General features: G+C 53.1%; 1 protein-coding gene across 1 annotated transcript; it reads right to left on the bottom strand.

Moving 5' to 3' along the window:
* Positions 1–8,841: 8,841 nt before the first annotated feature.
* On the bottom strand, positions 8,842–9,765 carry LOC136993079 (olfactory receptor 14J1-like; the record flags this gene model as incomplete). Its single annotated transcript, XM_067303095.1, has 1 exon — positions 8,842–9,765. A coding segment is annotated over exon 1 (924 nt), but the record flags the coding sequence as incomplete, so codon positions are not given.
* Positions 9,766–16,226: the final 6,461 nt, after the last annotated feature.

Here is a 16,226-nt window from a genome sequence, read left to right as displayed (position 1 = left end):
TGTTCATTTCCATTCTGTCTTTCTGTGCTCCATTCTGTGGATATGGCCCAGGAGTTCTCATAACCTGGTGGTGGTAGGGTTGTGTTTCTATGTGTTTCTATGTTCATGTGTCCTGTGAGCACAGGCAGGACGAGGCACTGGGCACCCTTATGCCAGACCTGGCCTCCAGAGTAACATTTCCGTAATAAAAGAACTTTTCCCCTGTGACATGCCTGACATCTGGCCTTTCTTCAGTAGATGGATTTAAAAATATGCCCAAAGGATTGCACCAGAAAGGGACCTGCTCTTCTGCTTGTGAACTCCTTGGGCTCCAGGGGATGAGTTCAGAGTCCCTGGGTCTGTTAGGGACTAAGGGCTGGATTCAGGGTTCATCTGTCAGTGACCAGTGAAGATTGGGAATGGTGTCTGAATTGCCTGCCCTGGGCTGTCCCACAGGAGACAGTGCTGATGAGAGATGCCCATCCTTCTGGAGGAGAATCTGAGCCCCAGGAGAGCTCAGGGGATCTGCAGGAAGAGCATGTGCCTGGGATGAGCAATGAGTGGAAGCTGTCTAAATGAGGGACAGTTCACAGTGAAATAACCAGAACGTAGGGCACTAAATCCAGGTATGCATGGAGAAACGAGGGCTCTGCAGTCCCTGGAGAGGCAGTGGGGACCCAGGAGGCCCAGGGAAGGGGCATGGGAGAGTGATTCCTTCACCCTCAGTGAAACATCACAGGCTGGAGCTAGTGCACGCCCAGACACATCTCCTGCCATTGCAAACACCCTGGGGTCACTCTGAGCACTGTCCATGAGCACAGACATGTGCCAGCAGTATTAATGGTGGTGATCCCTGTCCAGCTGGGTATGCTTCCTTCTCTGAGCAGCATGGCCTGTAGCCCCACAGCAAAGCTATTCTGTGTGGGAAGCGGAACCAGGAGCTGAGGGTATCAGCAAGGCAGGCAGGGCAGGGACCACTGATGAGAGGTGCCGTCCTGCAGTGCCCAGACAAGAGGAGCAGAGCAGGTTTGGGGATGGTAACTGGAGTCAGGCACAGTCCAGTGATGACCAGACAAGACTGGAGGGCTCCAACAAGCCCTGCTTTGCACGGGAGGTTGGACGGGAGACTTCCAGAGGTCCCTTCCCACCAAAACTCCTCTGCGACTCATTGAATTCTTGCTCCTCAGCCTTGGCTCCAGTGCGGCTGGCAGGGGAAGGAGAGCACCTAGGGCAGGGCAGAATGAGCTCAGCTGGGAGACCATCAGGGAGAAGATACAGAAGTCCCTCCCTGTCTCAGCCCTGTCCTTTGGAAAGCTCCTTCATGCACCCGGAGAGGCTCTGTCTGCCTCTTCCACCCTCCCTGTGCTCCCCTCCCCTTGGCCAAACTGGAGTCCAGCATTGCCTGAGGACTCTCTTCCCCGTGGATACCAGAGGGAAGTCCTTCTCCAGCCCCACACCGCCTTTTCCACCCCTGGCCTTTGCAGTTGCATGTGCCTGGCTCTGCCCACTTGCCTTCACCACAGTCACAGCTGCACTGAAGCCCATGAAAATCCCAGTGTTCCTACCCTCGAGTGGGCATCCACCCTGAACCTGGAACCTGGCAGGCCAAAAAGGCATCGCCTGTCCAGTGCCCCAGCCATGCAGCCAAGGGCAGGGGTCTTCCTTCCAACTTCCCGGCTCTTTCCGCTGCTCCCAGCACTGCTGCTGCTGTGCCCATGTCAAACCCTCCTGCCGCCAGACTACCCTGGGCCCAAGGCAGCTCCAGCTCCCTCGAGGGCTGCACTGGAGCCATTCAGAAGAGGGCTGAGGTGGGGCTGGCACCACCATGGTGGGTCAGGAAAGGGCAGTTCCCACCAAATCACAGAATCGCTGAGGTTGGAAGGGACCTCTGGAGATCATCTAGTCCAACCCCCCTGCTCAAGCAGGGTCACCTAGGGCACATTGCAAAGGATTGCGTCCAGGTGGGCTTTGAATATCTCCAGAGAAGGAGACTCCACAACCTCTCTGGGCAACCTCTTCCAGTGCTCTGTCACCCTCACAGTGAAGAAGTTTTTCCTCATGTTCAGATGAAACTTCCTGTGTTCCAGTTTGTGCTCGTTGCCTCGCGTCCTGTCGCTCGGCACCACTGAAAAGAGTCTGGCTCCATCCGTTTGACACCCTCCCTTCAGATATTTGTACACACTGATAAGATCTCCTCTCAGCCTTCTCTTCTCCAAGCTAAACAGGCCCAGCTCTCTCAGCCTTTCCTCATAAGAGAGATGCTCCAGTCCCCTAATCACCTTTGTAGCCCTTTGCTGGACTTGCTCCAGTAGTGCCACATCCCTCTTGTACTGGGCAGCCCAGAACTGGACACAGTACTCCAGATGTGGCCTCAGCAGGGCTGAGTAGAGGGGGAGAATCACCTCCCTCGACCTGCTGGCAACACTCTTTCTGATGCACCCCAGGATACCATTGACCTTCTTGGCCACAAGGGCACATTGCTGCCTCATGCTTAACTTGGTGTCCACCAGCACTCCCAGGTCCTTCTCAGCAGAGCTGCTTTCCAGCAGGTCAACCCCCAACCTGTACTGGTGACTGGGGTTATTCCTCCCCAGGTGCAGGACCCTGCACTTGCCTTTGTTGAACTTCATGAGGTTCCTCTCCGCCCACCTCTCCAGCCTGGCCAGGTCTCCCTGAATGGCAGCACAGCCTTCTGGCGTATCGGCCACTTCTCCCAGTTTTGTATCGTCAGTAAACTTGCTGAGGGTGCACTCTATCCGTTCATGCAGGTCATTGATGAAGAAGGTGAACAAGACTGGACCCAGTACTGACCCCAGGGGGACCCTGCTAGCTCCAGGCCTCCAACTAGACTTTGCACCGCTGATCACAACCCTCTGAGCTCTGCCATTCATCCAATTCTCAGTCCACCTCACTGTCTGCTCATCTAGCCCACACTTCCTGAGCTTGCCTATGAGGCCAAGTATGGTCCCCAGAGTGCAGGATCCAGGGATAATGTGAGGGACTGAAGAACCACCTCTCAGCCCATCTGTGTGGGTAGGAATGGGACTGGGGTTGTGGCTTACCAATGAACCTCACAGCTGCCTCCTGCAAGGATGCCCCAAGGTTCTCCAAGTACAGCAGGCTGTAGTGCAGGTACTGCTCTGCTCTGCTGCTGTCCCTCAGCAGCTGGAGACAGCACAAAGCCAGGGGGCTGGTACAGAGTTTCCCCAGAAGGCCAGGCCTGTCCCTCCTCGCAGGATTGGCCTCCTCTTCCTTCCTGTTCATGACTGCCAGCTAGAAGCTGTGTGGTACCGAGGTTCAGAGGGAGCAGAGGACAAGGTGTGGGTGTCCTGAGAGACCTGCAGAGCAGCAGAGACCAGGAGATGCCACCACAGCCAGGGCAGGACACCCTGTGTCCCCATCATCTTGGCAAGGCTCCAGGCTTTTCCCAGCCCGGAATGGGAAGATGCAGCTTGGGTCTGTCCCTCGCTGAAGGCAGAGGCAGCTCTGCCTTGTCCTTGGGGACTCAGGAAGTTGGACCTCACACTGACATGCATTCAAAGGGACACTTGTCAGCAGCCCTTGCCCTGATGCTCAGGCCCACCCAAGGGATGTCACCATTGCTTTCCCAAATCCCTGGTCCATACCTGGGCTACTCCTTGAATCTGGTCATTCATGTGGAGGAAGAATAGGACCAGGCTCCTCTGCACGTGCTGCTTCATGCACCGTTTGTTCTTCCCCACCACAATCTCCATCAGCTCTTTGCAGAGGAGGATGGAGAGCTCTCGCACGGGGCTGTCTTCCTGTGGGCAGGGAGGACAGGAGGGGAGGCCTCAGCAATGACTCCAGAAAGCGGGCATGAGAAGAGGGTTTGCCATTGTGAGGCCTCACCCTCTCCAGGCACAACTGTCCCCCATCCCAGCCGGAGGTCAGAGCTGGCAACAAGCCTCTGCGGAGGCAGCCTGGAGAATGAGGGTTGTTGGCAGCAGCAGGGCAAGCTTCCCTGGCCTCTGTCTCCCTCTCCCTCTGGAGGGAACTTTCTGGATTTCCCTTAGACTCCATCAGGGCCCCCTCGCAGGAGAGGATGACAGAAGGGGACAGCCCCGGGACATGGTCTTTTCCTCACTCTCTTGCCTGCTCCTGCCTCTCTGTTCATCTCTGCCCCAGGCCAGGCAAGCACCACAGGGAGTCAAGCATGAGACAGAGCAGCCGAGGGCAGAGAGGGGGCTGGTTTGATCTAGTCCCACAGCCCAGGACACCAAGGCCAGCACAGGGAATGTCACAGGGAATGTCAGAGTGACACACAGCACCCATAGCCATGCATACAGACCCCTGGACACACAGGAGAGCTCCTGGCTCTCACACCAGCCTTCCATCATCAAAGCTCACAGAAGCTTCTCAGCCAGCTGCAGAGCAATGGGGCTGGAGCCCTTCTGGCGCAGGGAGTTGAGGATGTTTCTCAGTATCATCAGGCTTCCCACACGCATGTCCCTGCCAGCATCCTGCAGCCATTCCAGGATGTCTGGGAGCAGGCTCTGCATTCTCCTTGCCTGTGTGAAACACACAGCTTCCTTTTGGTGAAGCGAGGCCAGACCCCCCTGCCAAAAGTGCTCTGGATGCTGACTCCCCATCAGGGCTCAGTGTCCGGGGCCAGGGCTCTGCACACACCCACGGCACAGAGACTGCAGTGCAGGGCAGAGATCTCCCAGGGGGCCCTCAGCATGCTATGGCCTCTATTTGGAGGAAGGCTGCTGCCTCGAGGCCCAGGAGCAGCCGGCTATGTTAGCCTGACGCTGTGCTCTGCCTCATCGTCCCTCCTGTAGTGTGACTTTGGCCGCAGCGCTCCCATGACTGAGGCCGTTTGGAGCTGGCTTGCTTGGTGCTGGGCCTGGATCTCTGCCTAGCACAGCCGAGACATGCCAGCAGCAGGAGCTCTTCCTGGAGGGCATTGGTGCCTTTGTGCTTGTGCAGCCCAGCCAAGTGCCTGGCATGAAAGACTCAGGGCAGATGAACACCTCCTGTCAAGCCCCAGGCTGCCAGCATGCCTTCACCCAGCTGCCCCCCTGCTCACCATCTCAGGTCTCTGCGACAGGCTCATGAAGCCTCCGAATGCCAGCCCACGCATCTTCAGGCTCTGACTTTGGACATAGCTCTGGAGGAGCGGCAGGACAGCATCATCCATATGGGAAAGGTCAGGGCATTCCAGCAGCTGAAATGCACACAACAATGAAGTACTGGCAGAGCTGGCAGGACTGCGTGCACTCAGCAGCCCTGGATGCCACCCACCTTTCAGGGCCTCAGCTGAGCAGGCAAACCTCCTCCGGGATTGCTCTGCCCCCTCTAGCCATTTCCCCCCAGCACAGGGCAAGGCAGACCCAGGCGGTGCTTGGCACACAGCACTTGGCACGCTGCTACAGCAGCCAGTGGCATTTGCTCATGGAGGGCTGCTCTTTCCCTACCACACTTTGCCATTGGAAAGCCAGGGTCAGTCATCATCAGGTTCCTTTTGGTGGGAGACCAGAGAAACACCCTTCCTACCTGGAAGTCATGGCCTTCCCACACATCCCCTTTCCTGACCTCTTTGGATTCCTCTCCCCCTGGGCCCTTCCTGTGTTCTTCTGTGCATCTTGCACCTTTCCTGGGGCTCTGTCCTTGGTGGCACTGCAGGCAGACGGTCCCCAATGCTCTCAGGGTTGGGAGTCCAGGCCCCACAGGAGGGCACTCCAGCTCTCTGGGAGGGACCACTCCTGCAAGGGACCCCCTCCCACAACTCCTAACACCAAATGCTCCCCCAGCAGCTCTCAAAGATGAGCAGCAACGGGGCAGGGAGCTCCCATGTCCATTTTGCTGTGTGATCCCTTGCCACAAGTGCTGAGGCTGCAGCCTCTTTCTTGGAGAACTGGGATCCCCCTTCACCCACAAGGAAGGACATTGTGCAGGGCACCCTGAATTCAGGGAAGAGGTGCTGGGGGAGAGCAGGGTGGAAAGGGCTGTACTTGGCCCTGCATGGCTAGAATTGGAAGAAGATGCCTATCCATTGCCTACAAAAATTGTTGTAAAACTTAAAAAAACTTTACCCATGCTTTACAAAAGCAAAACAGCTAGTCCCATGTGAACTCAAACAGAAATTTCTCTGAGATGACTATTAAAATTGAGAATTTTGTTTAGGATAGAAGCAATCCTCCTTTTTCAAACCCTTGACATTTGTGTTCTTTGAATTTCATACTTGAACCTATTTAAGCCTAGAAGCTTCTTGTCGTACCTACAGGTGTTTATTTTGACAAAGGCACCTATGTGCATTCTAGTCTGGTAGCCTAGAACATCTTCTGAGAAATTGAACTCTACTTGCCTCTTGTATTGTGACCAACCAACCAATTCCTACCATGGAGGAATGTTCAGAGAAGAATGTAGACTGTGATGGACCAGAGCTGCTGCAAAGCAAGCAGAATTTATCTCAGCACAAAGAGAACCAGAGGGTGGCCGTTTTTTTAGGACACTCCAGACTCATGCAAACACCTGAAGGCTGAAAATAAATCCTTGCTGGAGCAGAAATAATTATCGGCAGAGGGAATGTGCACCCCACCTGAGCTGCAACTGGACTAGCAAGCCTTGCTGGTTTGAACCACTGATTTGCTACTTTCCCAGAGAAATGCAATTTGGTAATGGAACACATTTGAAGAACAAAGAACTGCAAACATGGTGTGCTTCAAACAAAGATCAGTAGACCTTTCGCCTATGGTATCAACCTCCAAGTAGTGGGGTAGTAGAATGATGGAGTGGCCGACAGAAACAACAGCTGCACAAGAGTGACTCTTCTCTCATAGAATACTTCGAAGTGGGGATCCCACTTGTGAGAAGTTGTAAGGTGGCTAAATAAGTGACAAACTGCCATGGGAAGCCCAATAGATAAGGGGTTTGTGTCAGTAGCTGCATGAATTCCTGTTAAAACAGAAATAAAACCCCATCAAAGTCCTGGAGGTGAGGTTGTGGCTAAGCATCCAGCTCAGGGATCAGTCTGGGTGACTCTGCTCTTTTCCCATGGAAAAGGAGCATGGGATGCTGTAGACACTGAAGGCAGTAAGTTAACCATTAGTGAGGTCTGGGTTATGTGCAAGATCTTGGTGTCTTCTCTTGCAGGAGATGTGGTGTTACCTGCTGAACATGGGAACACTGATAACTGGAAAAAAACACCTGAAACATGTCTCTAACAGGTTCTGCCTTTTCACATTGCCCATGGGACAACTCAGGTATTGAAGATCAGTCACAACCCATCTTCAAAACTATAGTTACAAGAGAAACACCATCTGTAATAGTACGAGGTCAAGGACTGAGAGTAGGCAATCATGTTATACTAACCCTAAGATCTAAAGTTAGTCTAAATGTCGCTCTATGTAGTAACGCATTGGATCAGAAGCTGCACATGGTTCTGACAACAGAGTGAGATGGGTACTCCAGACATGGAAGGCAACAAAAGCCATTGTGATGGGACCTATGGTTTTGACCAAATCACCATGCAGACTTGTGGTTAACTTCTCATATGACTGAACAAACAATGTCTTTTTTTGCACCATTTAATCCATCAGTATCACTTAGAGTAACCTTGCATCACCTCGACAGCTTTCTCAAGCAGAGCACCAAGGTTCCTCAACATTGGTTGGAAACTGCAAACTGGTTAGAGGAAAGGGAAGGAACGATAATGTATGATACAATGAACAGATTCAGTTAGTGAAAGTGTCCAGCAACAGCGCAGCCTGCCCTGAGTTGACACACGTAGAAACAGGTTTTAATTTCTTCCTCCCTGCAAGCACGCAATTGTTCCTTTGCTCTTAAGAGATGTCCCTGCTCCCAAGAGAGCCTTTCCCCAGGTCAGTGTGTCCATGCTGGCCTGCCCAGTCGCACCTGCACTCCTCCCCTGTGCTCTGTGGGCTTGTGGTGCTGCTCTGCAGGGCGAGCGGGCTGTGGGACCCCAGGGTGACTCCACACTGGCCATGCTGGTCAGGGTAGATGCAGCTGGCCCTGCATCACTGCACCTGACAACCCCCTCCCCAGGCATTTGTGGCTGTGGAAGATGCTCAGAGCAATCACAAGGCATTTCCAATGGCTCAGGATGGGGTCAGGTGGGTCATTAGATCCAGCCATGGTTTTCATTGTAGGTGACATGAACCACCCTTGAGGCTGCCCTCCCTGTGCCTGAGGAGTCCCCACTGCCTCTCCTGAGGTTGCAGAGCCCTGATTTGGTGCATTCCTCAGTTTGGTCCTTTACCTTTGGGTGACTCCACTTAGTTTTGGGAGTATCCACTCACTGCCCATCCCAGGCACAAAGTGCCCCTGGAGATCCCCTGTGCTCACCTGGTGGCTCCATATTGCCTTCCAGAAGATTGGGCATCTGTCAACAGCCCTCTAATATTTGAGATAGCCCCCAGCAGATACCTCTTGAGCACTCACCCTCTCCAGGGACCCTGGGCACCCACAAGTGAGGGCTGAATCCTGGCCTCATTCCCTAACACATTCACCCTATGAGCACATCCTGCTTAGCCCATGGAAAACCCAGTCATGGCAAAAGGGCCTTTTTGGGTGCAATTCCCTGAGTGCATTCTTGGCTCCCACTTTGGAAGAAGAGCCCAGGCTTCAGGCAGTGTACTGATGAAATCCCCTTTTATTACAGAGATGCTGCAAGGGAGGCCAGCTCTGATACAGTGCTCAGCAGATTTACAGAAAGCCTCCAAGTCAGAAAGATGGGGTTTATGCCTCTGGAGAGGTGGGATGAATTCAAACATTTGTTCACAAACATGACTATCGCAGACAGAACTCCCAAAGCACAAGAGTTGTCTGAGATAAACTGGGAGTTGGTTGTGAGGAGAGATGGGCAGCTTATTGCTGCTGAACTAGAAGAAGTTGAATCAGTTTCTTCAGTGCGGCCTTGAGCTCTTTGTTCCTCATGCTGTAGATGAGAGGGTTCATTGCTGGAGGCACCACTGAGTACAGAACAGCCACCACCAGATCCACAGCTGGGGAGGAGATGGAGGGGGGCTTCAAGTAGGCAAAGAAGCCAGTGCTGATGAACAGGGAGACCACGGCCAGGTGAGGCAGGCACATGGAAAAGGCTTTGTGTCGTCCCTGCTCAGAGGGGATCCTCAGCACAGCAGTGAAGATCTGCACGTAGGACAGCACAATGAAAATGAAACACACAAAGCCTAAACAGGCGCTAACCACAAGAAGCCCAACTTCCCTGAGGTAGGAGTCTGAGCAGGAGAGCTTGAGGATCTGGGGAACTTCACAGAAGAACTGGTCCACTGTGTTGCCTTGGCAGAGTGGTATTGAAAATGTATTAGCAGTGTGCAGGAGAGCACTGAGAAAAGCACTGGCCCAGGCAGCTGCTGCCATTTTGGCACAAGCTCTGCTGCCCATGAGGGTCCCATAGTGCAGGGGCTTGCAGATGGCAACATAGCGGTCATAGGCCATGACAGTGAGGAGAAAATACTCTGCTGAAATTAAGAAAAGGAAGAAAAAGACTTGAGCAGCACATCCTGAGTAGGAAATGGCCCTGGTGTCCCACAGGGAATTGGCCATGGATTTAGGGACAGTGGTGGAGATGGAGCCAAGGTCGAGAAGGGAGAGGTTGAGGAGGAAGAAGTACATGGGGGTGTGGAGGTGGTGGTCACAGGCTACAGCAGTGATGATGAGGCCGTTGCCCAGGAGGGCAGCCAGGTAGATGCCCAGGAAGAGCGAGAAGTGCAAGAGCTGCAGCTCCCTCGTGTCTGCAAATGCCAGGAGGAGGAACTCGTTGAGGGAGCTGCTGTTCGGCATTTAATTCCCTTGGACACAGGAGGGTTCTCTAAGGAAGAAGAGACAAGTTAGGACAGACTTCTCCGAGCAAAGCTTTCTCATAACCTCCCCCAAACACACACACATTACCTCTCCCCATCTCAGCAGCACCATCACTGAGCTCCATGGCTTGAGCTCTGGTTTGTGCTGGCCAAGTTTGACACGAGGAGTAGGGGCTTCTGCCCACGAGCTCCAGAGGTCAGCCCAGACCTACAGCACTGTGTAAATGGGAAGAGGGGTGACTAAAATCTAAATTCCCAGTTCGAGTCACACTTCATCCACACATACTGTTGAAGGCATTTTCAGCATCTTCACTCCCACTTCTAAATAGTGTGGGGTCATTAGTATTTTTAAGGCTTCTTTTGTTTTCTTTAGCTGGACCCCATAACCTTGAGAGCAGAGGGCTGTGCTTGCTGGGAGAGAAGAGGCCTTGGAGTTGACAGTTTCCTCTCACACTTTGAGCATGACTCTGCTGCCTCGAGCCGTCCCTGCGGGGAGCTGTTTCTCCATCCCCACATCTCTCCCCTCTCAGTGCTCACACACCCCATCCCACCTGCTGTGAGCTCAGCTCTGCCCTGCAGAAACCTCCCGGGGGCAGGACACTGCCCAAGGCACCTCGGTGTTTGCCGGTGCTATGGAGCAGGGGAGAGAAACCTTGGTGAGGCTGGAAAGGTGATGCTGGTTCTGTCCTGAGGCTGAGGGGTGGATGAAGGCATTTGCTGAGTCCCTCCCAGAACTGCTCCTCTCTCATTGTCACTGTTTTGGAGCCTCCATCCCCTTTCTAAACCTGACAGATCCAATCCCATTTCACCCCGCCCAAAGAGAATCAAACTGAAAGCACAGACTCATGACAGCTCCTTCTCTTTCATGTATGCCCTGCCTTGACCTTCCTTTTGGAAAGTCTCCTCCAGAAATGTCCTGCGAGTGAGATGGAGCTGTGGGCAGCCCTGACCCATGCAGTATCCTTTTCATAGGACACTCAACGTGCCCTGCTGGGGGTTTCTCCTCCCACCCAGAGTTTCTCCCTTCGACACTCTGGGGAGCTCCCTGAGTAGGCTGAGTGCTGAGCCTTGCAGGTAGCAGAGTCACTGCCCTGGGCACACAGCATCCTGGGGCATAGGGACACTGCTCTGAATCACAGCCCTGGGCAGACCTGTGTGTACACCCAGACTTCACACCCCTGCAGGGTCCCTGGGAGAAGGTAGCAGGATGCCCTGTCCCTGTGACAGTGTGGCAGGGAATCCCTGCTCTGAAGCATCTCCCCCTCCTCTGCAAAGGAGAAGCTGGGAGAGCGATCCTTAAAAATGTAATGGTGAGACTAGAATGATTTCAAGACCTTTCCAGGAATGTCAGTAGCATTGCCCTACATCCAGGGACTTACCGTGTCAAGGGCTGTGAAGATTTCTCCCACAAGGAGCTCTCCTCTCTCCTCCCACTCCACACTGCCTTCCACTTCTCTCTGCCTTGTCTCCTCTCATGTCAGCAGCAGCAGGCAGTGTCCAGAGCCCTTCTGCTCTTTGCAGAGGAGCTGCTCCTGCAAACAGCTGTCTCTGGGCAGTGCTGCCAGGTTACCATGAGCTCCCTCCATCCCAGGAGCCTGGCCCTGCTCAGGACCAGAAGCCCAGCTGAAATCATGAATTTCTCTGTCCCTTGTGCTCCCTCCTCCTGGGAAATATTCACTCCAATAAACAAAAATAATCACTCATGGTCCCTCTCTAAGCACTGAAGGAAGACTGATTCCAGCATTGCAATTTGTCTCATCAGAAGATGGTTATCTATGAAAGTGGAAACGTCCCACTCTGGAAGTTCATATTCACACCTCTTAACTAGGCAGGACACCTAGATGGGGACAAGAAGGGAGCTCATTCACACATGGTTCAGGTGTTGATTCAGATGACTCGGTTTGGGCTTCTCAGGGTGCTTTAGAAGATCCTGGGATGCAGTGGGAACCAGATCCTTCCTGAGAGCTCCACAAACACACAGGAGTTGCGATTCCCCTTGCCCAGGCAGAAGTGAGCACAGCACAGATGTCTGCATGCAAGATCTTAGTCTATGCTCCCAGTATAATCACTGGAGATGGAGGGTGAGAGTCAGTTGCTCAACACACAAACACCTGATGAAATTGGAAGGGACAGAGGCGGTCCAAGGCATGTGCCAGTGTCTGCTTACTGTGATGGAGCAACTGGGAGACTCACATCCTTCTAGAGCATGAGGTGGGGTCCAGGCAGGGAATTGCCTTGGCCACCTGCAATGATACTAGATGCCTAGTGCTGCCAGAGCTCCACTCACTAGGAAGCTGAGGTACATGCAGACCCAAACATTGCAAACAGTTGATGTCATCCAGTGCAGGCACTTGACTCAGTGACAAAGAAATAGGCCTGCAGGGCCATGTTGGATGCCTGGGGGGTCCAGCCCACCCACATGTCTCTAGCAGATACACCATGGGACCTCTAGGAAAACCATGCGCCCTTTGGAGTGATTGCTGGGCAAGTGCCCCAGGGCAACTCAGGTTTCCTACCAGTGCCCAAACAACTGGATCCCACCACTGCCTTTAGGCCAAGTCCTTCTGATCTACAGCGAAGCGTGCTTCATAAATGGACCACACATCCCACCAAGGTCTCTGCTCTAGTCTCTGCACCATTAAAACCTTCTAAATTTCCTCCTCCTGAACCTCTTCTCACCTCCAAGATGATATGAACAGGAACTGGGCTAATGATGACCTCAGGGTGCCTGGATCACAGGCTGCCCAGTGCCAGGGACTTCTTCAGTGGCGCCTTGTCCTGCCTGGTTATTATTTCAAGTCTGTCACAGGCCACAAGGTGCTGCAGAGTCAGCTCAGGCAGCAAACCCCTCTCCTGCCATTTCTACATAGCCCAGCTCTGTTTCTCCTTGGCCTTGGGCACTGCAGGCTTTGCTCTCTCAGTGGGAACCTCGTTCCACCATTACATTGCCACCTGCTATCTAGGCCAGCATGGCTCTGCTCTGAGATGGGGCCACTGCACACACGGTGTCCTTGGACCTTGGTAACGTTTTTCACCATTACAAATCTGTTGTCTGTGCCACAGCTGAGGTTCTGCACCCCAAATATACACAAATGCATGTATCCTGGGGCACAGAGAGGAGCAGATGGAGATGCACAAGCTGCCACAAGACTTAAACATGGTTGGAATAACCAAGATGCTGTGGGACCACTTCCATGACTGGAGTGCTGTGATGGCAGGGTACAAGCTCTGCAGGCAAGACCATTAGGGAAGATGAGCAGGGGGGATGCCCTTGGTGTGAAGGGACAGCTCAGATGGATGGAGCTCTTGCATGGGATGGACATGGGTTTGGGTGAGAGTGTGTGCGTGAGCATCAGAGTAAAGGTGACGTTGTGATGGGAGTTACAAAGCACCCGATGGGGGTGAGGAGGTGGATGCAGTCTCCTTCAAGCAACCGGAGGAAGTCAGTGGGTCACAGGGTCTGGTTCTTCTGGGGGGACTTTAATCTCCCCGATATTCATTGGAAGGGCAAACCGCAGGGTGCAAGCAGTCCAGGAGATTTCTGGAGGGTGTCAGGGACAGCTTCTAAGCACAGCTGCCAGATGGGCCAGGAAGGGTGATGCTCACCTGGATCTGGTACTCACACAAGGAAGCACAGATCAGGGATGTGATAATCTGTGGAAACCCTGGCTGCAGTGACTACGGAATAGTGGAGTCCCAGATCATGACGGCAGTGAGGAAGGACAATAGTAGTGTACAGACTGCGGCCTTCAGAGGAGGAAACTTTGTCCTCCCCAGGGGACTGGTGGGGCATCACATTGGAAGCAGTTCTGAGGGGCAATGGAGCTTGGGAAAGCCAGCAGGTCTTTAAGGACAGCAGCCACCAAGCACAAGGATGGTCCATACTGATGCTCATTAAAACTAGTAGACGTTTTGGGAGAGTGGCTTGGCTAAACAGGACACTCTTGTCCACCAAAGTAGGGATGGTGAAACCAAAGCTCCCCGAGGGTAGAGACTTTCAGGGGACGTCAAGGGCATGAAGAAGAGCTGCTACTACTCCACTAACACAGAAAGACTAAGCAAAGAACACCTGGTCTCACTGCTGAATGGGGCAGGGGCTCTAGTAATAGCAGATGCAGATGGGTCTGAGAAGCTCAGTGCCTTCTTTGTTTCAGTCTTCACCAGCAAGGTCTCCTGAGCTGTTGTGCCTCAAGTCAGGACTCCAGAGGAGAAAAAGAGCCAGCAGGGGATGAGGGTTGAGTGAGGGATTGCTTGTAAGTACTCAGCCCATGCAAGTCTCTGGGATGGGATGGGCTGCACATGAGGACACTGAGAGGGCTGGCCAACGTCATAACAAGGCCAGTCTCTATCACCTTTTGAAAGGTTGTGTAGATCAAGGGAGGTCCCAAAGACCAGAAAAAAGGAATGTGTTGTGCCCATCTTCAAGAAAGGCCACAAGGACAACCTGGGGAGCTGCAGGCCCTTCAGCCTCACTTTGGTGAGGAGTGTGTCATGCAGCAAATGCTCTCAGATCATGTTTCTCGGCACATGAAGAATGTGCCTGGGAACAGTCAGCATGGATTTACTGAAGGTAAATCATTCCTGCACAACCTGAGTGCCTTCTGTGATTAAAGACCTGTGATTGTGGAGGACCCGAAAGTACTAGATGTCATTTACCATGATTTTAGGAAGGTGTTGGACACTGTCTCCATGAATATTCTTAAATACAATAAGGCATCATGATGAGATGGGTAGACACTCGGGTGGATAAAAAGCTGTTTGGATGATGGAGCTCAGAGGGTTTTTTGAATGGGTCATGCTTTACCAGGAAGCCAGGTAAAGGTGGAGTATGCAGGGGTCTATACTCGGACCTGTCTTGTCTGACAGGTTCACCAGTGACCTGGAGGATGCAACTCTCATCACCTTTGTAGATGACACCTCATCAGGAGGAAGAGTCATATGTTTAAGGGCTGCCATTCAGAGGGACCTCAGCAGACGGGAGGAACAATCTGTCAGGAACTTTGTGAAATTCAACAAGGACAAATGCAGGTCCTGCACCTGGGGTAGACCAACACCCTGCAATAATATGGTCTGGGGAGTCTTTTTGGGCAGGGAGCTGAACATCAGCCTGCAGCTTGCCCTAGCAACAAAGGAGGCCACAGTGTCCTGGGCGGCGTGAACAGGAGCACAGCCAGGAGATGGAGGGAAGTGATTATCTCCCTCTACTCAACACTCATTAGAGCCCATCCAGAGACTGTGTCCAGGTGGGGCTGCCTGTAGAAGAACACTGTTAATCACATGGAGTGAGTCCAGTGGCAGGCCCCCAAGGTGGTTGGGGGCTGGAGCACTTGCCCTGTGAGGAGAGCCTGAGGGAGCAGGGCTAGTTCAGCGCAAAGAAGGGAAGGTTTTGAGGAGGAATCATAGCAGCATCCAACTCAAGGTTGCCACTGACAATGAACAAGGTTTTTAAAGGAATTCATGGCAGGAGAATGAGAGGAAAGAGTTAAAAGCTGACACAAGTGCTGTTAAAGTTGTATATAAGGGAGAAAAATCGATGAGGATCCTCAAGCATTTGAAGTGGCGTCCAGAGGGATTGTGGACTCTTCTTGGAGGCTTTCAGGATGCAGCTGGACAAAGCCCTGAGGAACTTGGTGTGAATTCATTGTGGATCCCTAAGCGAGCAGGAGGTTGAGCTAGAGTCCTCCCAAGGTCCCTTCCAGCCTGAATGGTTCTGTGATTCTGTCCTCTCTGGTGATCGGCACTGCAATTCTTGCAGGCAGCAAATCCTTTTCTGCACGTGGGTTAGCACCTAACATGGCCTCCCCAGAACCAGCCCCTCCTAGTGGTGTGAGGTTGCCTCTTGGGCCTGAAAGGTTTTCAGTTCAAGGTTTCTTTATGAGTGACTGCTTGTCCAGAATAGGCCCTGCTCACAGCCTACAACTCCTGTACATTACAACATGATACCAAATGAGTATGGCACAAACAAAAAGTCATGGCATGAGGGTGATGGCACTCTAATGTGCCTAAGGTCTTTAGCAAATGTAAAAATATCCTTACCCAGCCATGGCTGTGCCCCACATGGGGGTCAGCAGACAGCCGTGCTCTGGGATCTTTCAGGATCTGGTGCAGAAGAGAGGCCATGCAAGGCTGGTCTTTTCCCCTCTGTCAGGATAGAGAGACCTGCAGGAGGATGGAGGTGGACACGGACAACCCCACAGCTGGGGTGAGCAGCCAACACAGGAACGGGGTGATGTGAGGGGCTGGTGTGGGACGATGGCCCTGGGGCAGCTTCCCCAGTGTGTCCGTGCAACACCGGGAACAACCTGGGCTCTTCTCTCCTGCACCCGCTATGTCCTGGTGCCTCTCCCAGGAGACCTGCATTTGCCCTGCAAGCACATGGCTGTGTGCTCTCACACTGCCGTTGACACGCAGTAGCTGCCTGCTGGCATTTTTCCTCTCCTG

This window comes from Apteryx mantelli, chromosome 11 (genome assembly GCF_036417845.1).
Source record: "Apteryx mantelli isolate bAptMan1 chromosome 11, bAptMan1.hap1, whole genome shotgun sequence".
Lineage (NCBI taxonomy): Eukaryota > Metazoa > Chordata > Aves > Apterygiformes > Apterygidae > Apteryx > Apteryx mantelli.
This window is presented reverse-complemented; position numbering and strand designations above follow the sequence as displayed.